This window comes from Malus sylvestris, chromosome 1 (genome assembly GCF_916048215.2).
Source record: "Malus sylvestris chromosome 1, drMalSylv7.2, whole genome shotgun sequence".
In the NCBI taxonomy this organism is placed as follows: Eukaryota; Viridiplantae; Streptophyta; class Magnoliopsida; order Rosales; family Rosaceae; genus Malus; species Malus sylvestris.
The window spans coordinates 25,052,544-25,079,409 of record NC_062260.1 but is presented as its reverse complement, the minus strand read 5'-3'; the positions used below and the strand labels follow the sequence as shown (position 1 = coordinate 25,079,409).

Here is a 26,866-nt window from a genome sequence, read left to right as displayed (position 1 = left end):
ATTCCTCCTGTCTCTCTTATGTCTTCCGTCCCCTATTCCTTCTAAGTTTAATTAGAACCCAATTTAAAGAAAAGGAAAACAAAATGCAAAATACAAAAGAACCAAACCATTACCAATTTGTTTATGCATAATATATACCATTTGAAAACAACTTTTGTGTTTGTCTGATCTTGAAGACTTGAATAGTCGAATTCAAAAACCACGTGGAGTTTCAAACTTGACTCTGGCGTCTCTAAGCTAATAATAATCAAACTTGGTTTTCGTGGTTCCTTTCTCTTGAGCAAGATGAATTTGTACAACTGCATGAAGGTTCATTGTATCGCAGTAATCCACTTGCAAAAGTCGCTTTAGTTTGATCAACTTGCATGCAACAATATGTACATTAAATTTATATCAATATCGATCCTCCCACAGTTTGATAGTACCGTCAAACTGTCAACCAGGTGGGTTTGGGTAACCTTAGGGAAAGAGAGAACACAAAAGAACCAACTGCATTCTTTTGGAGTTTTGCTTTTTAGGTAGCTGTGGCATAGTTGGACCGATGTCGCTTATATTAAATTACGGACTATGACACGATCCATGTTAATTATTATCCTAATTAATTGTATTGTATGTGTACATTATGTTGGTGACAATGATGGAGCCGACATAGAGACTACTATGGTTAATTACGATCATTGCTTATGGACATATATAGTGACAAACTTGCAATTTTCCTTTTTTTGCATTCGTCTAATCCATACATTAATTAGTTGTTTTCATCAGTTAAAGTCATGGGTTTATTGAACATAAATATGTCATCAAAAACTCGTTCGAATAGGGTTGAATTAAAGCGGTAGAGATAGCCTTGCTTTATTATGTAAGTAAACCAATGGACCAAATTAATTAATTGCAAATATATCAAGTAGCTACGTAATGTACACTATATACATCCAAATTAACAAGAATACTTAACGTGATTAGCTCTAAGTTCAAATGAAAACCTCCTGACAGAAACTGAAGACCAACAGAACTGCATATAGACTTGCACCCTTTTAGTCTATTTGAGAAAAGAAAATAGATTTGATTCAAGGAATTTCTTGATTTCATTGTTGATATGTTATTCGAGGATAGCTGTAATTGATTTGTTTGGCGCAAACCCACTTTTTCCTTCTGATCGAGTTGGAATTCCCATTAAAATTTGTAACAAGACCCATTTTTATCGCACTCTAGCCTCTTCTATACGTATTGTTTCAATTTTAACGAATACCCTACCTTTCTAATAAAAAAAAAATTAAAACCTAGCTAGCCTACATACTTTTTGTGTGGACAAAGCTTAAACAAGGTTAAGCTGTGCAATATCATCCACCAGACCTTTACGACAAAGTCTCGTTCAATCATTTGTGCTGCGAAGATTTTTCTTCTTTTTCTTTTTTATTATATATAAAGAAATATGCGCGTGTATGATCTGTTCAAAGGAGCGAAAGTGAAACAGTTAAGTTATTTGGGACAAACCAACCAAATAGTAATTTGGCTGTCGATGGGAATTCTATGACGCATCATTCTTTAGCCGACTTGGTAAGGAGCTGCATGCCGTAACACGTACCTCAGACAAATTTAACAGCATGCAGCTGGGGTGGGTGTATCGATCGATTGATCATTTATAATTTAATGTAGTGGAGCTTAGAAATTTGTATGCAAAAGTTACGTACGCTAGAAAAAGTTGGTGACTTGTCACTAAAAGTATCGGCCCCCAATTTCAACTATTATGCGGAGGTAGCTAGCTATATGCTATAAGTACAATAAATAGGGTTTGCATGGGCGTCCACATATGCAAGAAAAAGAAGACGGTGGAACAACTCTGGTCGGGACATATATCGGATGGACATGCATATTACATGTAAATGCATGAGAACATAATCAATGGACGGCACAGGGCAGGCCGGTTTGACAGATGGTGGTGTAGTGAAAGCTTGATTCAGAAAAAAAAGTCAATCACATATGTAAGAGACATTAGACAGGTTTTTAGTACTGTAGTTATGAATCAATTATATTGTTGCATTAAAACAAAACAAAACAAAAACAGTAATTTTAGCCGGTGAAAGTTATGAAGAAACAAGAAGATGGCGGTGAGGACGATCAAGGTCGTGGAGATAAAACTACAGAAATTTAGAAATATTTATTTTTTGTGGCGACTTTTGAGGTTTAGTATTTCACCATAAAAAAGAGATACCTAGTTTGAAATCCACCTCATGAAACAAGGTGGAAACTAATTTTGATACCTTTGGTGTGACAGATAATTTTCGCACACAAAGGAAGAAAATTGGCTCAATCTTTTAGCTTGAAATTTCAATCTCAATTATTTCGTTTTGGCTTTGCATGCGTTTAATTCGATCTTTTTATTGTTAAAAACAAAATGGCTGAAATTAGGATAATACAAATTTTAAAAATAATTACGATTAAATAACCACGACATATTAATTAAATAATGACGATATAGCGACAAAATTCTGAAGAATATGTACATGTTTGAGGTGGACATGGGGCCTAGCTAGCTAGCTCCATGCATTGCTGGACCATGTGATTCTGAGCAAAACCGTTACATTATTGGTCGGACATTTTAATCGTGGGGTTCATCTTGCTTTGTTATTTTCTCTTGACTCAAACATTGCGGCACTTTACTTCCAGTATAAACATTCGCGTCAAACTTATGACCTCGAGCATGTCTAAGTGTAACTCTTATTTTCTTCATTCGTGACGAGGGATAGGGTTGAACATTGACCAAGCATCATATAAACCTGGGTTTTTTTAATGATCGCAACCGTTGATCTCGGTGATGAGAATTAAGAATCTTTGATTTTTCGTACAACGTTTAATATTACTAAAAGAATGTAATGGAGATTAGAATATATAGTTAGTATAAAATTTTATTTGAACCCACATAACATCTCTTTACACCCAACTTAAACTGTAAAAGAAAATTATCTTTTTTACCCTATTGCATAATTACCATCAAGTACAAGATGAAATTAACATTAAAACTAAAATTTATCAATAAACTCATCCCTAATAATCAAACCCTACCATACCAAATCACCATTTTTACAAAACACTATCAATACTGACAGTAAACATAGACAAAAACACTGAAAAAAACCTTCAAATGGTGGTCCATAAAGGATCTAAACTGTTGAGCAAGTCGAAAGCCGAGCTGATCGATTTCATAAGCCATGCAGATTTGATGTCCCAAAACCAGGCCACTACATAATATACTGGGAGATCAAAGGATAAGTTGAAGAGAGAGTTCTTAGTGAATGTTGTAGAGAAATGGATGCAACATTTTTGGATCATGGCTATGTGGCCTCGAGGAGAAGCAATTCGATCCAGCCTCTTGAGCTTCGAATTGTGGAGAACGGAACTTTCAAGAAAATTTTGGAACAGTTAAACTAAAAAAACTGATCAGTTTTTCAAATTATTAACATTCAATAAGCCAATAATATATAGAACATTTTCATATGTACCCAAATTCAAGCTAGCTAGCTATAAGGGGATTTTTTTTTTCTGTTAGATCCAATTTAATTTGAGATTTTATTTTATAAATGGGTGTAAAGATAATTTTACATTTTGAATTGGGTTTGGAAGGGTAGTTTAGGTAATAAATTTTGGTTTAAAGAGATATTAATTCTTTAATTGCAAATAATATGGATGTAGAGAATAAGGGCTGGTTTGGTATTGCTGTGCTTTGAAAAAAAGCTGCTGTGAGAATAAGCGGCTGTGCTGTGAGAATAAGCGGCTGTGAAATAAAGCCAGTAGAGTGTTTGGTAAACTTTTTTGTGAAAGTGCTTTTGGAAAAAAAATCAGGATGATACTGTGTCTTTTCATTAAAGGAGCACTGTAGCTCCGTGTGCTTTGAAAAAACTGGCTTTTTTTCAAAGCAGCAAATAGCAGCTTCAGCTTTTCCTTTGATTTTCAGCTTATTCTCACAGCAGCTTCCAAAATAAGCCCTTTTTTTTCAGTTTACCAAACACAAAAATGACCCTCAGCTTTTTTTCACAGTGGCTTTTTTTAAAATCACCTCAATCCCAAACGGGGCCTAAGTTGGGTGTAGAAAGAGATTACATAGGTTTAAATAAAATTTCTCTTAGTATAATTATACGTTAAAAATGATAGCAGGACAAAATTAATCAAGGGTGAGCGCAGGGAATTGAGTTTTAAAAATTCAACAGTCAACTCAGATATGTACAAAGAGGCTACCGATCTTAACATCCAAAGTCTAAACCATATGCTATTCACATCTGACCTAATCGATGCATTTAGACTGAAAAGTGGCCTTCTCTTTAGGTTATAATGTTTCTTTTTTGTTGCACATGTTCAACATTTTTCATCTCTCAGTAGTCGCCTAAGTCTCTACACCTTTATGAAATGCATAAATAATTTAGACATTTTTATAACTTGATATGATGACGTTATAATTGTTAGTGTTCATACTCTTTATTATCATCTTAAAAAAAAATCATCTAATTAGAAAATTGTTTAGTTTAACCATCTATATTGTCGAGCAAAACAAAGATTATTGTAATTAACAAGTAGCATTCTAGCGATGACGAGTCAATTTCTCCTCACTTGTGGTTTTGAGTGTGTACATAACCTAACACGGTAGTGTGGTACATACACACACACACACACACGGTCAGTATTATAAGAAATTAGAGTGTTCGTTCTCTCTGATTAGATTCCATTCCATTTAGAACTCTTGGCCAAATTTTTGGATTTTTATATGGATGCGTTAGTGAATGGAAAATTTTTAGGGTTGTCTTGATGCACTCCTTTTTAAATTTTTAGAGCATCTTTAAAATAAATGTCTAAATGTCTAAATCAACATTAAACTTAAAAATGGTAGAAAAAATATTTTTCAATCGAAAAGCAAAATCTGATGTGGCATAACATGAATTAGCAACCATTGAAAATATGGAAAACTAATGAAAATAACTTAAAAACTTTGAGTTTTAACGATAATGACAAAATAAAGGGTAAAGTGAATAGTACCATGATTGACTTTTTAGTGTAAAATGTAATTTTTAATTAAGGTGAACAGTACCAGGAGCTTTTCTTTAAAGTTCCCTTGAAAATAAAGAGTTTAGGATAAAAAAAAAATTAGTATCCGGTCCCTATTTACTAATGTTCATTAACTAAAACTTTATTAGTTTTCAGATTTTGATCCAAGTCCCTAGCATTAATGTAATAATGAATTTACATGTCAATTACATAATTTTTTAAAATAAAAAATAATAATTGATTTAGGATTTTAATACTCACACCTTTATTAAACCCCTAACTAATTTTTAATCCAAAACATTTCCAAAATAAATAAACAATTAGAATAAGTTTGTACCCATTAGCTTTTTAAAAAATGTTTTCAATTTGTAATCTTATATGTACCCATTCATGTAATTTTTCAAAATTTTAATCTTAAAATGTACCCATTCTTAAATATATGAATTTGTTATATGTAAAATATACCATTTTTTGCTAGCAAAAAAAAAAAAAGTACATTTTTTTTATATAAAATCTATTCATTTTTTTTAATCCATTTTTAAATTTATATGGGTACATTCTTTTTCTTTAATTTGAGAATGTATTCATGTAGAAATTTACTAATGTTATTAAGCCTAATATCTTTTTTTTTTGTGGTTTTGAAGAATGTACCCATGTTTTGGTACAATAATTTTTTTGTTAATTTTGATGAATGTACTCATGTTTATATATATATACATGCCCTATTAAGGACTTAGATGAAAAATTGAAAACCAACAAGGTTTCAGTAAAAAAAATATTGATGGATAGGGACCGCATTCAAAGTCTTCCTTCAACTTAGAATTTTTTACAATCTCACAATTCTTAAATACAGTTTCAATACTTTATTCTTCTCCTTGAGAATGTATTTATAAAATCACAAATAAGCAATACTATGAATAATTCAAAATAATTCTTTGTCCACAAGATAAGAAAGCCTATACCAAATCAACTCATATAAAATCCTAATTAAATCATATCAAATCACTAACTAAATCAAATTTATTTTTCAACACCCCCCCTTCAAACTCATGATTTGGCTCAGAAGGAAATAAGATCCTATTTGAAACTTTATAAATTCAACACCCCCCCCCCCCCCACTTGGAACCACGCATTAAGTAAGCCATACATGCAAAAAATCTTATGCTAAAACTATCCTATCTTTCCGAAACCTCAGTAAATCACAATCTGATACCTAGTTGAAAATAAAGGGTTTAGGATAAATTTAAAATTCTTTACAATCTCACAATTCTCAAATACTACTTCAATACTTTATTCTTCTCCATAAGGAGGTATTTAAAAGATTACAAAGGAGTAATACTAAGAAATAAATCAAAACAATTCTTTGTCCACAAGATAAGGAAATCTATACCAAATCAAATCAAATAATATGAAATCACTAATTAAATCATATCAAATCACTAATTAAATCAAATCTCTAAAATATTTTCCTCTATATTATTGTTTTGTGTATTAACATATTTATTATAATAGTTTAATAAATAAATAAAATAGTTTAATTTGACATGTCAGGTGGAGAGCTAAACTTTAAAAGATGTTAAAGTGCCATGTAGGTTGTAAATGTTTAAAATTTGACATCACCCTTGAAAATTCTATAAAACCCTAATCCTCCCATTTGTTTAACTTTTGATTTGAATAAATTAAAAATAAAGAAAAAAAACAAGAAAAGTACGTAGAGATAAAACGAGAATGTAAAAATCACCACCCTTGATGATTTATAGATTGTAGACACATGCATCGTTTAAGACTTCGTGTAATTGCGATTAAAACCTCAAGTTAATTTTGAGTAAATGAAAGAGTTCAAAGGTAAATTTTAAGTTTTTTCTTTCTTCTATGATATAAGTAATAATGAGAAGAGGAAATTTAAATATACAAACTAAAAAATCTTAACCAATTTAATTGCAAAGTCCTAAACTTTAAATGAACCGTGTTTTGAAAAATCAAAACGATGTTCGAAAAGGCATGCCCATCTTGCAGCATGAGGTTCTATAAAGAAGCAAACTGTTACGTAAAAGGAAAAACATTTCTTGTTTCTTTGACTACTAAATGTACACCCACGTTTGATAATCTTAAACTAAATATCTTTTTATTGGGCAAAGGGATTGGTATTTAGTGAAAGAATGAATTCTTCCTTTTCTCTCGAGAATGGGATGCGTGCGAATGGTAAGCCAACAGTATCCAATAAGAAGACTTGTCGAAGTTGCATGTCTCGATCCAGCTTGTTATGACTATTTTTCTCTTCACACTAAACATCTAATGTATTTATTGGTTAAAATAACATGGTCCTCTATCAAGACTTTGACCAAATAGCTGAAGCAACTAAAAGGATATTTTAATTACAAAATAATTTAAAAATAATGCGTATATATGAGTGTGTGGAGAAATATATTCTACCCACCCTGACGGCCGATTTGGATCTCTGGGAGACAAAGATGAAGATGACAAATCCCGAACGTCTATTCCCCCGATGGATTGTGGTGGGCCTTGTGATCGATAGATACTGCATCGGTAGCCTTACTTCTATGATTTTATCAGTTGTGGCTTTACACTTGTCTATTGCATGCTGGAATCTATGAATACATTAATATTTGCCAATTTATTTGGTTGGGTAGTTAAAGTACTCAAATCATACAGCCATTTAAAAAAATGTGGGCTCGTGACTTTCGTTATTGCCATCATTTCTTGGTGATGATGGGATTCAAAAATGCACACAAAAATATTACAATGACTCCTCATCAACTGTTTTTTTTTTTATATATTTATCATGGATAGTTATATTGTTTGGCGTTGCTGCCAATTTTACGTCTGCCAAATCATTCTTCAGTTGTTTCAATCATTTGTTCTACATTAGTCATTGCACTGCAATTTTAATGACCAATCCCGCACTCACACAGTAAATTGATTAACTGAATAAATAAGCTCGTGATTTACTGGGTTGCAATTGTAATTACTGATCAATCGATCTTTGTAGTAACAATTGCAAGTCCGCATTAACCACCATATATATTACATTTAAGGTCACAGATGATGATTAGCTAACCAATAGTTGCTCGCCAATTGCCAGCATATATGAGGTATTATTCTTTTGCCTTGTGTGACACACATTTGCTTGATGATCATGATCTGCCGACGAGGAGACCGACTTGTCTAATTTGGACCTCTTGGTGGCCGCCGTTGGCGTCGCTGAAGAAGAAGAAGAAGTGCTACTGCTGGCGGCGGCCTCTTGGTCTGGCTCTTTTCGCTTGCCGGTGACTCGAACAGGCGGAGGCTCATTCAACCCAATCCGGTGAGGAAAATTGAGCAGAGCCTTGGAGCCACGAATGCGAAAGGCGGCGCGGTCGTAAGCCAAAGCAGCTTCCTCGGAAGTCTCGTAGGTACCAAGCCAAACTCTGGCCCCATTCTTAGCCGGGTCACGAATCTCTGCCGCGAATTTCCCCCACGGCCGCTGCCTCACCCCTCGATAATGCCTCCCTCTCGCCACCCCCGACTTTTGTAATTTCGGGACATTCACATTCAATTCCTCTTGTTCAGCTACTGCATCTCCTACTTGTACTTGATTTTGATCACGATCGTCATGATCCAACGGAGGAATATCAGTATCAGGTGGGAGTACTAGGGCTTGTGAGGGTTTGTTTCCATTAATGGAAACATCAAAATCGTGGGGTTGAGATTGAGTGAAAAGATCAGGTGGCAGCTGATCATGATATTGATCAAAAAGATGATCAAGATCATACGCTTGTTCGGGTTTGATGCATTCCAAGGTGTGGTCGGGAGACCAGCCGAGGCTAAGAGCGTCTGAGTTGTTGTTGATCATGTCCTCCCAATCGTCGACTTGGAAGGGAAAAGTGTGGTCGGGAGACCATCCGAGGCTAAAGGCATCACGAAGGGAGTTGTAGACGATCATGTCCTCGGAATCGTCGACTTGGAAGGGTAAATTTCCCCATTGTTCTGTTAAGCACGGCATCACATGTGGACTGCTAATATTACTCATCGTCGCTGAGCAGCAGCTTGTGTAGTGCTGAGCCTGTTCTTCCATCTTTGCTTGTTAGCAGTGTCCTTAATTTGGATGACTTTGGCTAACGAAAACAGAAATGAGAGAGAGAGAGAGAGAGAGAGAGAGAGAGAGAGAGAGAGAGAGAGAGAGAGTGTGGAATTGAGAAGTTGATTCACGAATTGTGGAAGAGAAGGTATCTAGGGGTATATATAGAAGTCAGGGAGGCAAAGATCTTTTGGTATCCGAAGACATTGGGTTAGAATTTCAATCAATTAATGTGTATTTATTTTTTTATTGACACACTTACAAGTTACAACTAGGATATACAACCATGTTTGTCTCTCTTTACCATATTATAAAACGTAAAAATAAACTTCATATGGTGAGTGATCAAGTACAAATTTGTCAACAAAAAAGACTCAGATAAGCATCTTTTTTCTGACCAAAAAACCAAATAAATATCTTTTTCTATTTTCTGATTCTTCTTGAGTTACATAATCAAGTAAAAATTTGTCAACAGAAAGACTCAGATAAATATCTGTTTTCTGACCGAAAAAAAATAAAATCTTTCTCTATTTTCTTAATGATTGTCTTTTAGAAAATACTTTTCGAAAACTTCTACGAATTTTCTGCCTTTCTTTTTCTCTCTTTTCTGACATAATATGAATGGAAATTGCAAAGTCACAAGTGGCCAAATTGGTTGGGGGGTTTCTTCTGTCACGTGTGCCGTTGGGGCTGCACGGTTTCTATATGCACACTGATGTCAAGGTGCCTTCCGTTGGCAGTGCGCCAGGTCTGTGTACGATGAGAACAACTCATGTTTAGTTTTTATCTGTAGTTACTCTCAGCATGCGTTGTCAAACTGAGAACTTACTGTAGAGAGACACTATTAGACACGGATTGTCCTAAGAAAAAATTACTCACGGATTTAACAGTTGATCATAACCTGTATGCATCTGTGGGATCACCGTGTTAACTGAAAATCCATTTTCTTTATTTCTCTTTTGAATTTTTTATGTGTTCGTAATTCTAGGATTGCAATGTTGTGTAGCCTCTTAAATTGTTTTAGAGACATTTTAATATGTCTATCAATGTACGATTTGACTATTTTGAATAGAATTTCTTGGGCTAAAAGATACAAACTTTTTGTTATAAATATGATTCTTATATGATATGGTTAACCATTATGTAATGAACGTACAAATCTGTTTTGAAAAATAACAAATAATATAAAATTGATGATCTTGCAACTTACATCATGAAGAACAACTTGTCAAATTGCAAAGTGCATAATACAAAATTATGGGTGAAAGGAGTCAAAATCTGGAGTGTAACCGTGATGAGAAAATTAGTAAAAAACTAATATCCTTTCGTTTTATACAATAAAATCTCTAAGGCTATTTTTTATGCATCGGAATTTTTAAAGTAAAAAGTTATGTTTTGATTCTAAATTTGACTCAATTCTTCTTCAATGCGCCAGAATGTCGAGATTATATATAACTTTGGTGCCAAATGCAAACTCATATTTGACTTGAATATAACTCTAGAGTTAAAAGACAGACTTGTTTAACTCTAAAATTGGTTTAAGGCATCTAAGTTAAAAATTAAAAGTCAAATTTAACTTCGTATACACTGAAAATATTATACCTTGTCGTTGAAGTGGAGATAACCTAGTAAAAAGGACCTTAGCTGACTTAGTTCCGCCCATAGATGACACTCATTTCTTTTTTTGTGTTGTTGAGATTAATATCTATGTACCCATATCTAGCCTGAATATATACATATATTATATATATGCTAAAACTTTGGTTGCTTATTTAAATTTAATATAACTTTGTCTCCTTTCACTTAATTAATCAAATATACTACAATTTACTTGTCTTTTTCTGTCAAAGCTCTTTTGTATTGTTTTAATTGTTTTTGTAATTTTATTTATTTTAGATATGTGGTTTTATTAAAATTTTGAGAAATAACGAACATAACCACCCATAATCTTACTACATGAATTTTTTTTTTGTGATTTTTTTATTTTTATTTTTTAAAATTCTAATGAGAGAAAAGTAATTTGAATATTTAACGAGTGATCAGACAAAAGATTGTCTAAATAAATAAATAAAGGCTAAATTGGATTGTTCATCCCCATGGTCATATGACACTTGCATGATGACCCCCGTGGTGAAAAAACTAGGAATTAAACCCCTATGGTCTAGAATGTTAGCAAATTTAGTCCAAAAGTAAGATTTCTGTTAAAGGACTGTTAAAAGTTGGGGTAAAACTGTATTTTCAGTTCCAATTGACATTGAATTAGGGCTTTTTTTTATTTAAAAAATTAAGCATTATTTTTTTTGTTAATTGTTATCAAAAAAATTATTTATTTTAAATGTCAATTGGAACTGAAAATACAGTTTTACCCATACTTTTAACAATCATTTAACAGAAATCTTACTTTTGGACTAAATTTGCTAATATTCTTGACCACAGGAGTTTAATTCCTAGTTTTTTCACCACGGGGGTCATCATGCAAGTTTCCTATGACCACGGGGATGAATAATCCAATTTGGCCATAAATAAATAAGATTAGATTTGTCTCATTGGGCTATCCTAAAAAGAGGAAAATTCAGAGGCCTAATGAACAGAAGAGGCCCATGACTGCAACAACCTGACTTATATAGTTCATTGCAAAGTGTGACCGAAACACGGAGTTGGTACACCACGTGTTACTATACAAATAGTAGAATGTATGTGTTAAAAAGTTAATAAATTAGAAAATAAAATTTTCTACCACTTATATAAAAATACGTAGTGTACCACTTGTGTTCCAGTCACAATGAAAAATCTCTTCATTGCAACAACTTGTTTGCTGAATCATTCTACTCTTACAGATGACTATGCAACTCAAATTAAGATTTAGAAGGATTTTAAAAGATTGTAAAATCATGGTGTAATTAATTATAATCTTATAGGAGAATTTTAAAAGATTTTAAAATTATAGTGTAGTTAAAGTAAGTTTAACAGGATTTAAAATCATGCATCGAAATCCATGTGTAATCAACTAGGCATTTAAAAAATTTCAAAAAAAAACTAGGCTTTTAAAAAACTTTTAACGAGTTAATACAAATATATAGGTATTCAAAAAGTAATAGATTTTAAAAGATTTCTTTGAATTAAAGATTTTGCAGGATTGAGAGTATTGATATAGAGCATCTCACCTCAACGCCTAGGATTTCATTTCAAGCGGCTGCTCTCATTCCCCTTAAACTTTATCCGACCCACCCTTTCTCATCCCTCTAGTCCCTCTTCTACTATTGTATATTCAATCTTCGTCATCACCACCTTGTATATTCAATTCGACATCACCTTTGAGTAGTAAGATCCACTAGAACCAGGAAGATGACCAAATTCAAATTGCTTCGACATCATCTTTGAGTTCGAAGGACTGGGCAAAGTTCTCCATTACTTTTTTACCAGTTTTTTATTTTAATCTTATTTTCTATTTAAAACTACTTTTTTTTTAAATGATAAGAAAGTTCTCAAAATCTGTTCAAATCTTTAATCAAAATCCAGAATAATCCTTAAAAATCTATTTGAATGTTGTACAGATTCTACAATCGTATCAAATCTATTACTCTAAAAAGCCTTTTAAAATTTTCTAAAATTCTCATTTGACTATCAATATTTTTTTTTATTATTTATGTTTTTTATTTATTTATGTATGAAGGTAGATGTAATTTTCAAAATCACAGATGCTGATGTATTTCTAATACCTGAAAGAGTTTACTGAAAAGACGTCACTTTCACAAGGTGTAAGTGAAATGAACTCTTTTGAAAAATCATGTAAGGTGATGATTTCCTTTCAAAGGCTCTATATGTTAATGCATGTACATGTAAAAAGTCAATAATTAAACCCTTTAAGTCGATAATGCAAGGAAGACTGATATCACCGATTATTCCTACTTTGACGTTTTACCGTACAACAACATTATTTAAGATAAGAAAAGTACACCTAAAGCTAGTCTTTTGACATCACTATCGAACGGTGGCTCGATTGAGCAGTAGAGATACCCATAGTTTTTTTTTTTTTTTTGGCTAATTAAACTTGAGAAATGACAAGTTGTGGTTTGCGATATAGCATTATAGGTTGGCTATGCTGACTAATTCGGAGGTTTGGGACATGCTTAATGTGATTTTAGAATGAGATGATTTTATATTTCAGACTCTTTTGATTTATTCATACAACTAATTAATTTAATGCAGCATACTTAGTTACAATTTTATGCCTTATGACTCAACGAGTTAATTATAGTTGTGGAAGAAATTGTTGTTGATTGTATATTAAATAATAAAAAAATTGTGAAGGCAGCCTAATTTTTTTGATGAGATATCCCACCCAACGGTTGCTAACTGTATATGAAATAATAATTATAAAAAAATGTGAAGCCACAGACAAATGGGGGCCAATTTTTTTTGCTGAGATATCCCACCCAACTGTTGCTAATTGTACATGAAATACTAATTAAAAAAAAATGTGAAGCCACAAATTTTTCTTTTGGCAGAGAAATCCCACCCAGCTCTGTTGCTAATTATTTATTATTTATGAAATGTGAAGCCATAAATAACAAAAATGTGAAGCCACAAACAAATTGGGATTAAATTTTGCCTTTTGCATCCCACACCCAGCCCTCATGCATCCCTGGCTCTGCACCCACCACTCACTCATCTATCCCTTCCCAGTTCCAAGCTTTTCAAATTTGTCCATTTCTTTTTCGTTTGTCCATTTAGGTACAAGCGAGTTTCCTACTTTTTAATTTTTAAATTGGTGTAAGTAGAGTACTCTTATTACTATTAAATTTAACATGTGTCCTTAAATTAATTCAATCTCGAATTTCTTAATCACAACCATTAACATAGTCGTGGTATAAACTATTAGTAATCTTAATTGAATCATTAGGTTGGACCTTGCATATAATATGGTATAGTTGGAAGAGCAAGTAAGCAAAGAAGGGAGGACATATGGTAGGTGAAGGTACTGTGACTTGCTAATTTTTCAATTTGTTACGTTTTGGCTAGTGATGATTTTGGAGTACGGTTTAGCGTCTTTCTACGACTAAAAGAAAAAACTTATAAATAGCTCTTTTTACGATTTCTAACTGTCTATCATTATACACCAATTTAAGTATCACTATTTCAAATAAAATATGAAAATGATGAATTCCTCGAACATTGTTGAATTATTTTCTCATCAAAGTGAAAGACGTCAATTTCATTTTCTTATCTGTTGTTTGATTCTTTTAACAGTCTTCTTAATTAATTTACTTTTCCAGCATATAGTGCAAACTATTCGTCAATATACTGGGGCTGTCGAAATCAATTAATTAAGGTTCATATGCCACACATTTCTAGGTTGGAAGACTTCATACAACTTTGAATGTTTGACCTAGATGTTGCCGGTCGCACATGAATGAATGCAAGCCTCCCAACTAAATCAGAAATAAGGAAAAACTTAAGCATATGAAAATGATTTGATACTTGTCTGATGCCCAGTTCACACCTTAAACTCAAATTGTATTCTGCGGTTTAATCAGAGAATGCTATTGTCAGTGTATATTGGTTTACTTTTTAAACTTTGGAGATCATGAAGTTGACGTGCATATATATTATATTGAAATTAGGTCGAATATAAACATGCAGCTAAAATTCCAAGCTAGTAATTAATTATTTTATCAATGACTTATTTGATATAAAAAACAAAACAGAATAAAGTTTTTTTTTTTTTGGTAATCAGAATTAAAAAAAAAAAATTATATGGAAGCAATTTGAACTTTTTAAATGTATATTTCCAAGGACTAAACCCTTAGAAGTACTTTTAAAATGACTGAAAATGTTTTTTGTGCTTCTTCTAAGTGAATCGTGAAAAATGATTTTAAGTGCTTCGTGCAATAAACACATATCTGGTGCTTCTTCTAAAAAATACTTAAAATGTTTTTGGAACTCAAATTCAATTTCACCAAAAATGTTTTCAGTCATAACGAGCCCATAATCTTTCTTGTGTTACTAGAGAAAAAGTTCTTGCAACATAAATGCTCATGCGACGACAAAATATGAAATTAGCGTGTGTGACTTTGTGACTTGAATTGAAGAGGAACCGAGTGACAGTGTGTGACTGAGCCATAAATCTAGGCTAACAGGGGCCTTTAAGTGATTAATGAGAGAAATCAAAAGTTTTTTTTTCTTTGTATTGCACGGAAATTTTTAATCAAATAAAAGTGATGGAGCTTCAAATATTCATGAAAACCTTACTATTGAAGATAATAATTAATATCATTAGAACATGTTTATGAGCTTTAATAAAAATAAGAAACATGATTAACACATTAGATTTGAACAAAAGTTTATAGGCATGGCTCAAAACTGGTATTATACAAGGGATTTTTCTTACAACATAATTTAATCTTCCCTTAGTCCGTACACTCCTTGTTTTATATAATTGAACAAAACAAAGGGGTTTGGTTTTATACAGCGACATATAATGTAATTTATTATTTATTATAGCGACACTAACATAATGCAAAGCAAAATGAGGAAATTGTTGGAAGATCACTGGAGGAATCTTTTTGGCTAAAATATTTTTCGTTTTCTGTTTTTCCCCTGCTTTACTTTCCTTATTTCTAATTATATTCCCTTCAGGAAACATGTTATTGTTGTTAAACAGTATACGGTAAAACATTGTTTTATTGATAGATGATTAAAACCAAATACAAAGAGTCCTTTAAATAGTGAAAACCTAAAGCAAACCCTAGACTAAAACAAGAAAGTAATTTAAAACTTAATGAGCAAGTGAATAATCCTTGGCCCGCAAGACAACTAATTTAAAAACTAATAATCTAAATTCCAACACCCCTCGTCAAACTCATGGCGGTACATGACATGGGTTTGCCAAAGTGATAAGGATGCAAGCTCCATTATACTATCTTCCGATGCCAATTCCAATACGAAATTCCATCGGTGCAAGTGCAAGATCCCAAATTCCAGTGCCAGTGCCAGTGCAAGATTCCAATGCTAGTGCCAGTACCAGTGCAAGATTCCAACCAATGCCAGTGCCAGTGCAAGATAAATACTAATGCTAGTGCAAACTTCCAATCCAAGTTCAAGCTACCATGCCCAATCATCCTTTCTAGATTCAGATTCCGAATCATTTGCAATATGCAAAACAGAAGGCACAACTGCTGCTACATGTGGTGGTTTATGTGGAAATCCATGTTTTTGAGATAACTCGGGACATTGGGATTTCCAATGCCCTTTCCCTTTACAATAAGAACACTCATCCATAGCAACACCAGTTTTATTACGAGGTCTCGGCCCAATTGCCGCAGCCAATGCTGAAGTGTTTGACAACGATGAAGAGAGCCTATGCGACTGCACACGGACTTCTTCGGCTTGTAACTCATTAAGAACAGAATCAACAGATGGAAGAGGAGTTCGATGTAGGATGGAGCTACGGAGTGTCTCGAACTCATCCCGAAGAGGCATTAGAAACTGAACAAGACGTTGTTCTTCTCTATATTGACAATAAAGCTCGACGATGCCAAGTCCTTTAGGTTCAGTCAATGCAAGTTGATCCCAAAGATTGGTCATTTCATTATAAAAAACTTGAATACTCTTATCACCCTGCTGGATTGCACGAATCTCCATTTCTAGTTGATACCTCTTAGCAAAATTGGCCTTGGTATACAACTTTGCTAAGTGATCCCAAACTTCCTTACATGTTGAGAACTTAGCAAGTTGCATTCCAATAGTCAAATCAACAGAATTATTAATCCAAGTAATAATCTTTGAATTATTCATCTCCCATGCAGCAAACAATTCAACATGATTCTCATCTTTGGGGTTATTCGGAATAGAAACCATTCCAGAAACATAGCCCCACAATCCTTTTCCAATAAAAAAAATCTTCATCACATACGCCCAATACACATAATTATTTCCATTTAATTTCACACCAATGGCTTGTAGGGAATCATCCTTTGCAGATGCCATGACAACACTCCGTAAAAAAATAATAATAATAATAATACCTGATAGCAAGCAGGCTACTTAGACAAACGGGTACGGGTTTTGATTTGGTACTGGTGCAGATTGATGCAAGTTCAAGCCGATGCAGATTAAATGGGTGTGGGTGCGAGGGTTTCAAGGCTTATGCGCACGAGGGATGACAGGTTGCGTGTCAAGCTGCAAGTCAAGTGATGCAAGTATGAACTCGAGAATACAAAGGTGCAGGGCGGCGAAGCGGTGTGCGGTGGTCCAGTTGGCTGCGATGATTGCAGCGATTCAAGCAGGTGAGAATTCAAGCCGGTGCAGGCAGGTTGCAGTCGGAAGCGTCCATATAGGTGCAGTGGTGCAGGGCGATCTGGTGCTGGTGGTGGAGACTGATCTGGTACGGGTTCACGAATCACTCAGGCTGACGACACCGAGACAGGTCCAGCGAACCTGCTCTTGATACCATGTTAAACAGTATACGGTAAAACATTGTTTTATTGATAGATGATTAAAACCAAATACAAAGAGTCCTTTAAATAGTGAAAACCTAAAGCAAACCCTAGACTAAAACAAGAAAGTAATTTAAAACTTAATGAGCAAGTGAATAATCCTTGACCCGCAAGACAACTAATTTAAAAACTAATAATCTAAATTCCAACAATTGTTATATATATATGATTTCGAGTAAACATGTATTACTGCAGAAGATTTTGGGCAATATGTGAGAGAGATTTTTCAGTAGGCGGGGGATATAGTTTGTTACACCAAGTGGTTGAATACTTGAAATATTTTTTTTTTCCAATTACTTCTATTATCATACTTAATATATCAAACCATATTCCCGACACATTGAAAAATTTCTCGATATGTGTAACTCATTGAAAAGCTCTGAGATTTTATTCAAAGAACAAACTTTCTTGTCATTTTATGATGAATGAGGATCATCTCCGAATCCTCTAATCATATCTATTTATCGTACATCGTGCGTTCATAAATCATTTTATATTTTATATTTAAAATTGAACATAAATAGTACCTGACAAAAACTGACAACATGATTCATGATTTACAATGAACGGACATGATTAAAGAATTCCTGAATCATTACAAAAAGGATTTGGAGAGGATCCTTATTCTTTTATGATGTCTTGTGTCTAATAATTTTCAGTAAATTATAATGATATCTATGTCTTTACATATCCAAAATAGCATTCGTTATAAATTTGTACGTAACTATTTGTCAATTAGTAGCTTGCTGAGTGGGGCGTCCATTTAGAAACAGACTCTAAGCACATTAATTTTATCCTTGAACGTGTGACACACTGCACAGTGTCGCCACTACTTGGCTAGTAAAATGATATGCATAACGATTCACTACTGCCTGCAACACATTTCCATGCATCATTATTAGGATTGGATAAGCATCTTTTCGATTTGATAAAATAGAAATGCTAATGAGACTTCATTCGGAATTTTTTCTAGTTTTTTTTACCATCTCATATTTTTTTTTTAGTATAAAAATTAACGTTAAATTATTAGGTGACAAAAATTTATAGATAATCTCATTTTTGAGACGTATTTGCGGTGCTACGAAAGGATAGGAGTTTTGTCTCTGATTGTTCATCCGAGTTAGACGATTAGGGGGTTGGTGAATCCGATTTCAAGTTGGCCATCATTACAAATTAACACCACTTAACTAATTAATTCAAACTGATTGGCGTAATTCAGTTGAACTTCGTCCATTCGACTGATGAGCTTAACTGATTATGTATATCTTCTTCAAGCACCAATGCATGCAAACCACACGTAGATTGAGGACTTTTTGATGAAAGAAATTTATAATCATTGTGGTTCTAAGCCTAACCTTGGAAAAGATGAGATATTATTGTTGCTAAAAAAATATCAAAATTCAAGCAATACGTCATCACAAAAAAGAGATATCGAATTGAATATCGGAGTACGCAATAAACAAACTAACTAACTGAATATAAAACTTTATTAAATGGAATTGCCAAGAAGGCTACATAAACCGAAAAGACTACATATTCTACAAACCTTTTTTTTTCTTTTTTTTTTTAATAGAAACACAAATCCTAAACAACTCAAGAACCATAATAAAGCAAACCGACAACGAAGAAGCGGAAGAGATAAAGGAGTGATGGACAGACCGATACTAGACACAAGCAGATTAAATCCCGAAGGATTGAACCTGGCTTTGATACCAAGTTGAATATCAGAGTGCGCGACGAACAAGACTAACAAGAATATTATTAAACAACCGAAAATGCTTAAACGGTTACAGGATCTCAAAAGACTACATTGTGACTAACTTAATTAAATAAACTAATACAATCACTACTATATATAGTGAAAACTAAAGCAAAACCCTAATCCTTAATGAGTAAGAAACTCTAACATCCTTGGCCCACAAAAAAACCATAAACAATAATAAAATAATAACTAATTTTCCAACATTATAAAGAATAAATATGATACTAAATATGTGGAAAACCTTAACTTAGAGCCAATTCCAACTTTACATTTGCAGAAAACTCGAACACAATGAAATGATCTGAAGATAGTCACAACACACAAATCAACATATGGAACAACCCCTATTCAACCACCAAATTAAATGCCTAAGCCACCACCAATACATATATATCGATATGAAAGAAAGCCTTTTAGAGCAGCTCTTACAAATTGAGCAACAGATTAGAGTAATGATGATAAGACCGGATTTAGTCAATAGAATAGATGTTCAGTATAAAACAAAAATTATTACGACAATTTTAGATCAAATAGAAGACCTTTTAGAAAATATCGCTTAGATGGAAAAAGATAAAGAAAATCTTTTTCTTAAGAAAGGCAGTAAAGAAACAGAAAATTATTTAGCTAGTAAAGCGGGAAAAACTTTTGAAGAAAGTACATGTAATGGGTATATGATGAAGTTACTAGGATTAATAGGTCAAAGATTAAGAAATGAATTTGAAAAAGAATATGATAATGTTATAAAATATAAGCCTACCCAAAACAAAAATTTGGAAGAGCCCAGAAAAATGGAAGGGATAAAGGTGTACCAATTAAATAGCCTGACTTACAAAACAGGTTGGACATTTGAAAAGTTAAAAGGGTTTTCGATCATATAATAGCATAAAACAACCAATTCATACTAAAAAAAAAAAAAAATCTCTTAAGCGCCTATAAAACACACACCAAATTAAAATGAGTTTCTATCTATGTGTGGTTCGGATTCAAAACTCTTCACTTTTTTTTATAATAATAATTTGTTGGGTAAATTATATTTTACCCCCTCATGTTTGGGGTCAATTTCAATTCCTTATAACATTTTTAAAACATTTCAATTTCATACATTTACTTATCATCTTATTTCAATTTCATACATCCGTTAAAAAATCCGTTAAGTAAACCGTTAATTGATGATGTGGTGATGACGTGGTTGCCAAATTTATGCCCCATGGCAAAAAAATTTTTTTAATGCATTTAAAATATTATAATAATTTATCATATTAATAAAAAAACCCATTTTCTTCCCTGAGCACACCCCATCCGCCCGCTAACCCCACCCCCACCTCCCCCGCAACTTGCCCCCCCCCCCATCCCACAAACCATCTAGAAACTCATCTCCCACCCCACCCACAAACACTTGCATACTAGCTTATCGGGAAGCTTCTAGGGCTTCTTCAAGATCAAGCTACGACGCGACTTCATGGCCAATGCGGTCGGCGACTACTAGGCCCGCATGGGTGACATCGCGCATAACGATTTCGTCCTCCCAAGACATGGCGTTCGAAACCCTAGAACTTCGAACGAGCAAAATTGAGAAAATTGAAACCCTTCCAGGGAGGTGAAATTGAAATGTTGAGCCAGTTTTCCCTTCCTTTCCGGATATTCGGTGCCCAAGGGTGGGGTGGGGGTGGGATGGGTGTGCTCGGGGAAGAAGATGGGTTTCTTTTTTATTTTTTATTTTATTTTATTTTTAAATAGGATAAATTATTATAATATTTTAAATGCATAAAAATTATTTTTTTTGCCACATGGCACAAATTTGGCAACCACTTCATCACTTAACGGATTTTCTAACGGATGTATAAAATTGAAATGTTTTAAAGATATTGTAAGGAATTAAAATTGACCTCAAACCTGAGAAGGTAAAATGTAATTTACCCTAATTTTTTTTTATGAGTTTCGTTTGCTAAACTTTTCAAGTGAAAGGAATCAAATGCAAATAAGAAAAGAAGAAAGACTCGATCAAAAAGTAAAACAGCTTTAAGCCTTTACCTTTCCTGATCGATATCATTGTGGTGGTTATGTTCAAAAGCATCGATTAACTGTGCAAGGTCGGAGGTGGTTTACAACTAACTTAAGTCTTCCCGAATCTGAAAATGATGGACTGCCGTTGCAAAGTCGCCACTCATTAGTAGTCCCCTTTTTAAGGAAAAAAAAAAGAAATATTCTGAAAAAAAAATTCTATTAAACAGAATAATTATATAAGTTCTCGTCTAATTAACCTAAGTCTTTTTTCAATTTTTTTTTTTTACTGGATTGAATCCTAAATTATTTTTTCTTTCACCCACCACAAACCCTAACCTAAATTAAGAACCAAAATCCTCAACAGATCAATCGTCGTCTTCCTTCATAAGATTAAAGTGTTGTGGATCGTCCAGTCTCCAAAGGCCACAATCCAGTGCCAACGAACATCAAGTCATCAAGTAAAACAAATCAATATATCCATGAATTGGCAGGATATCAAGCAACAATCTTGTCCACACCAATCCCCAAAACCAAGTCACTGATCCAATAATTATCATTTGATAGGGAATACCAAGTCGTCGTCATCCGGTCAATCTCAAACATGCATGTGGATTCCATTTCCCACTTTTGACATTATTCGTGGAATCAGGATGAACATATCAAAAAGCAACCCGCAGAGCACGTTTCAAGGGAAAAGGATATCCTCGCCGGATCATTTTCCTAGGGATCCGAAGGATTCCGTGATCGTGTCCGTTCATCGTATATCATGCGGTTAAAAATTAATTGAAATTCAAAATTAAATATAAATAGTACTTAACGAAAACTGACCACACGATGTATGATAAACCGATAATATCACGGGATCCCCCAGATCCTTTTCCCGTTTTAAGTGCTTGTGAATTAGGATTTATGGGTTGGTAGGTGGGGAGGTTCATGTTTCGCCCATCCATGGGCGTTCAGACAATAATACCAGTAAAAAGTGACGGCCCCGAGCCCTTGGGCATTTATTTTTTATTTTTTATTTTTATGGAGACCACAACGTGATGACCTAGCAAATAGTTGATGCATCGCATCGCCAGAGCTGGCCCTGTATGGAGCAGGTCGACTCCACGCGCAGAGCCTCAAACTCCAAAGGCTTCGGAAGAAGGAAAAAAATGAAGTGTATACAGAGGTGAAAATTATTATTTTCGTATAAATGTTATAGAATGCAAACAAATGATAGAAATTTGAATTTAAATGTGGTAGTCAGATTGTTTGTTAATTGATAGGTGTTGGTTTCAAAACTTAGTGTTGGTGTATATTTCTTTCCCTTTTGTTTGTTTCTTGTATGGACAAAGAGGTCCTTTAGTTTCCCTACAACATACTAGCAAATGGGTAGTTTAACAAATGATATTATCTACATTAAGAGGGTAAGAGAGTGGGTAAAACCTCATAATAGGCTAACAATAATGTGGTTCAAATTCACCTTTGACGGAACTGAATCTAAAATCTCTTACTTACAAGTGAAGAAAAATATCACTAGACTATAGTATCAAGTGCCAATTATAGTTTTAACTAAACTCACTAAACCTACTATTAGGCTAAGTGCTGATCATCATCATCTAATTGGGCTGAAACTGATTAAAGGGTACTAATCAGTTCAGTTCAATAGTTGGGTTGGGCTTTGGCTGAAACTAAATAATCGGTAATCATCAGTTCAGCCCAATAGGACATTTGGGTTTTACTTGGGCTGAGACTAATTAAACCGAAAACAAATTTGAGGAAGCCCAACTTGAAATAAAATATCGATGATGATTACTGATTCCTCAAAATCTCCCCACCCTTCTTCTCCTCTCTTGCTCGGATGAGGATCTATCCGGATTTTCATTCTAGGAATTTAGAGGATCTATTAATTGTTTCCATTCATCGTATATCGTGCGATCGGTTTTTATTAAATATTATATATATTTAATTTTAAATAAAAAAATTTAAAATAATTTCTGATCGCACAATAAAATGAATAAACACTATTAATTGATTATCCGGATCATTTTTGGATCCTCACAAAAGGATCCGGCTAGGATCCTGATCCCTGTTGCTCAACAGATCACTCAAATAACGACAAACGACGTGTCGCAAAACGAAGCCACTTCATTGCACGCAACCCCTGCATGACAAGCTTCTCAACACGTACCCCACCTTTCCGTAACACGTGCCACCGCTCTTGGCACCACCACAACCAACCCCCCATCTCACTTCCCACCACATTTCTTCACTGAAAAACTTCTAGTATTGTTCATTTTAACGAAAAACTATATTTTTACATTAAAAAATCAATCATGGTATTATTCACTTTATCCTTTTTTTTTCCTTATCATTAAAACTCAAAGTTTTCAAGTTTTTTTCATTAGTTTTTCTTTTAAATTATTCTTCAACCCATAACTCTCTCCCCATACAGATTCTCATATTCACACTCAAACATTTCCTCAATCCACCCACCTCGGGAAAAAAATGGCTGATCCACACGGCTACCAGCAATTCCATCATTTCCAGGGCGGTCAACAAGGCATGCAGCATCAGCACCATAAGTCCTACCAAGTCGCCTAGACGGCCACCGCTGTGACCGTTGGTGGTTCCCTTTTAGTGCCCTCTGGGTTGGTCCTTGCTGGCACAGTCATAGCTTTGACCATAGCCACCCCCAGTGGCGGAGCCAGAAATTCATGTTAGGAAGGGCACACTTCAAATCAAAATGGACATAATATATATAGAAACTATCTCGTTGTTTTGGTCGCTTTGGTATCAAATTCAAAGGTGAGAGTGATCATGCATTTATTTTTCATTATACATGGTCAATTATATCAAGAGTTGAAAATAAAACATTATTAAAAGCACATCCATTTATTCTTCAGTCTTGATATCAAATTCAAAGGTAACTGACCATGCATTTATTTTGTTCTCATATTGACCAAGAGAACATTTTTCTAAAAACATTAAGGCATGAGAGCATTAGAAGGGTTTTTTGTGCTAATTTGAAAAAAGGAAATATTTTTCTCTTCTTGATTTCATATATAATATAATAGAGGAAATTGAAAAATTAACCAAAATAATAGTCTGCAAGCAAAGTGAAAAATTGTATATAGGTAAGAAACAAAGAATATGATCAACTAATATTAGTCTAGAACTACAGTTTCAAACCTTTAATATAAAAAATTTAAAGCTTTGTATTTATTGGATTGAAATTAATTGGACTAACCAATACAATTACAACTTCAAGTTGATAGTGGTAATTAATGATAGTAGAGGTTGTCACGAAAAAATAATTTGAGGATAGGCCCGAGCCTACCCTAGTCTTAGGGTGGCTCCGCCAGTGGCCACCCCCCTGCTGGTCATATTCAGCCCTGTTCTTGTCCCAGCCGTGATCACCCTTTCCCTCATAATAATGGGGTTCTTGACATCCGGTGGGTTTGGTGTGGCTTCGGTGACGGTGTTGACATGGATCTACAGATAGGTGACCGGGAAGCAGCCGCCTGGCGCGGACCAGCTGGACTCGGCTCGTCACAAGCTGGCTGGGAAGGCGAGGGAGATGAAGGACAGGGCCGAGCAGTTCGGTCAGCAGCATACCTCTGGTCAACATCGGACTCCCTAATCTGTGTACCTACCACCATATATATGTGTCCATGCAGTTTGATCCCGTGGTGAGGAGTTTTAAGGTAGAGATCGTACGGCTACAATAATAATAAAACTTGGATTTTTATATAGATAGGGCAGTGCATTGGTTGTCCTCTGTCTCTGTAATTTCATGTGTATTTTGTTGTACGAGTTAGTGTGTCTCTGTTTATTTTGTTAATTAAATGTATGTCTCTCTTTCTCTTGTAATGAGCTGAATATTTGGGGACTGAGAACTTGTTTAATTTGTGATTTTTAACTTCCTGCAAAAAAAAAAAAAAAAAAGGTTTGTGTTTTTAAGTATATTTTTCTTGTGAATTTTGCTGGATTCTTGATCATATTTGATTCGACTGAGTGATGACGATGATATGCTCTGTGGCTCTGTGGAGTACGTGTCGCCATGCATGGCATCGTCTAAGCGAGCGTAATGAAATAGATGCCCCTCCCTAAAGTTTTGTTGGGGTTTTTTCTTAGTCTGCGGAAAATCATGGAGATGTGTAAATTTTATTATCAAATTGGTGAAGATGTGTATTGGTAAAAGTAATATGTGCATCTCAAAGATGTGGATGAGTGGATGAACATGTAAATTTAAATTTTTGTCTACATTTTCAGATTAATATAGTATTTTGCATTTTCTCAATGGAAGAGCTTTTCGCGAAAATAAAATATTAAAATTATATCTCCAATTAAAGGTATTACAAAAATGAAATTGTTATTAGTACTTTAAAAATCTTACTTGATATTCCAAAATTTTCTATAATTAAAAAGAAAAATACATTGGTACTTCAAACTTTCTATAATTAGAAAGAAAAATACACTAGTAAGGAGTGTAGAATGAGATTTTTAGAATGCTAACCTTACAAAAATCATACAAAAGATGAAGGGTTAAAAGAGGTTAAGCGACAACTTTCTGTGTAGGTTTGCAAATGGTAAAAGAATTTGTATTATATAAGAGTACTTGTTTCAAAATATTCATGTTGAAAACGGATAAACCAACGAAAATAATCGATCCTCTTTTGAAACTAAATTTGACTTATCGAAAAACATGTTTTTCACCATAACTGGATTCGAATTTTTGTTTGCCTAATTCTCATTGCTCGATCGAGACCTCCTCTAAAACGGCTTGAGTTATTGAAGCAGTGTTGTAATGGATTTTGTAACCCTTCAGAGAGGAATTCATCTCCTCCGTTACTTTTTGGTCAAGAGCTTCAATAATGGTATTGTCATCCCTGTTGGAATCAGCCAAAAAGATTTGAAGAAGCAGTGTTGTAATGGATTTTGTAATCCTTTTGATACCATTTTGTAACCCTTTTGTCACCCCTATCTTAGCCTTCATGTGGTTCTGATTTATCATTTGAAGAAGCAGTGTTGTAATGGATTTTGCAACCCCTTTGATACTATTAATAAGCTATCGATCTTTTCTCAAAAAATGGGTGTATATTTGTTAAGTTTACTCGTACCGTCGAATTTTGTCATTATGATTTCATTCATGCCTTTATATTTTTAATATGTATATATATTTTAGTCGAGGATGTGGGAAACAATATTAGGAGGCTCTTATAACAAGTTATGTCGTTTAGTCCACAGATGTTCACTGAGAAAAAAAAAATCTTGGCTTTATCTCGGTCTTAAGTGAGTCTTACCTCTATCACAGATGTCAAATTGTCAACAATACAAATAAGTCTAATCTCTGTTAAAGATATGATATCAAGTATATTACAAATAGTTTAATTTGAAATGTAGAGGTGACTCGTTGCATTGTATAAAACTTTCTCAAAAATAACCAAAACTAGTTGACAGTGGCACGTGGCTACAATACTTACATATATTTAATACAATGACCAT

At 33.9% G+C, this 26,866-nt stretch overlaps 1 protein-coding gene and 1 pseudogene across 1 annotated transcript; one reads left to right on the top strand and one right to left on the bottom strand.

Moving 5' to 3' along the window:
- Window positions 1-7,897: 7,897 nt before the first annotated feature.
- On the bottom strand, window positions 7,898-9,259 carry LOC126630184 (ethylene-responsive transcription factor 2-like). The gene has a single exon (XM_050300304.1). It carries the CDS (start codon window positions 9,107-9,109, stop codon window positions 8,105-8,107), a length of 1,005 nt encoding a protein of 334 aa, XP_050156261.1. The 5' UTR covers window positions 9,110-9,259; the 3' UTR covers window positions 7,898-8,104.
- Window positions 9,260-23,790: 14,531 nt separating this feature from the next.
- Window positions 23,791-25,257, top strand: LOC126630224 (oleosin 1-like; annotated as a pseudogene).
- The last annotated feature ends 1,609 nt before the right edge of the window (window positions 25,258-26,866 follow it).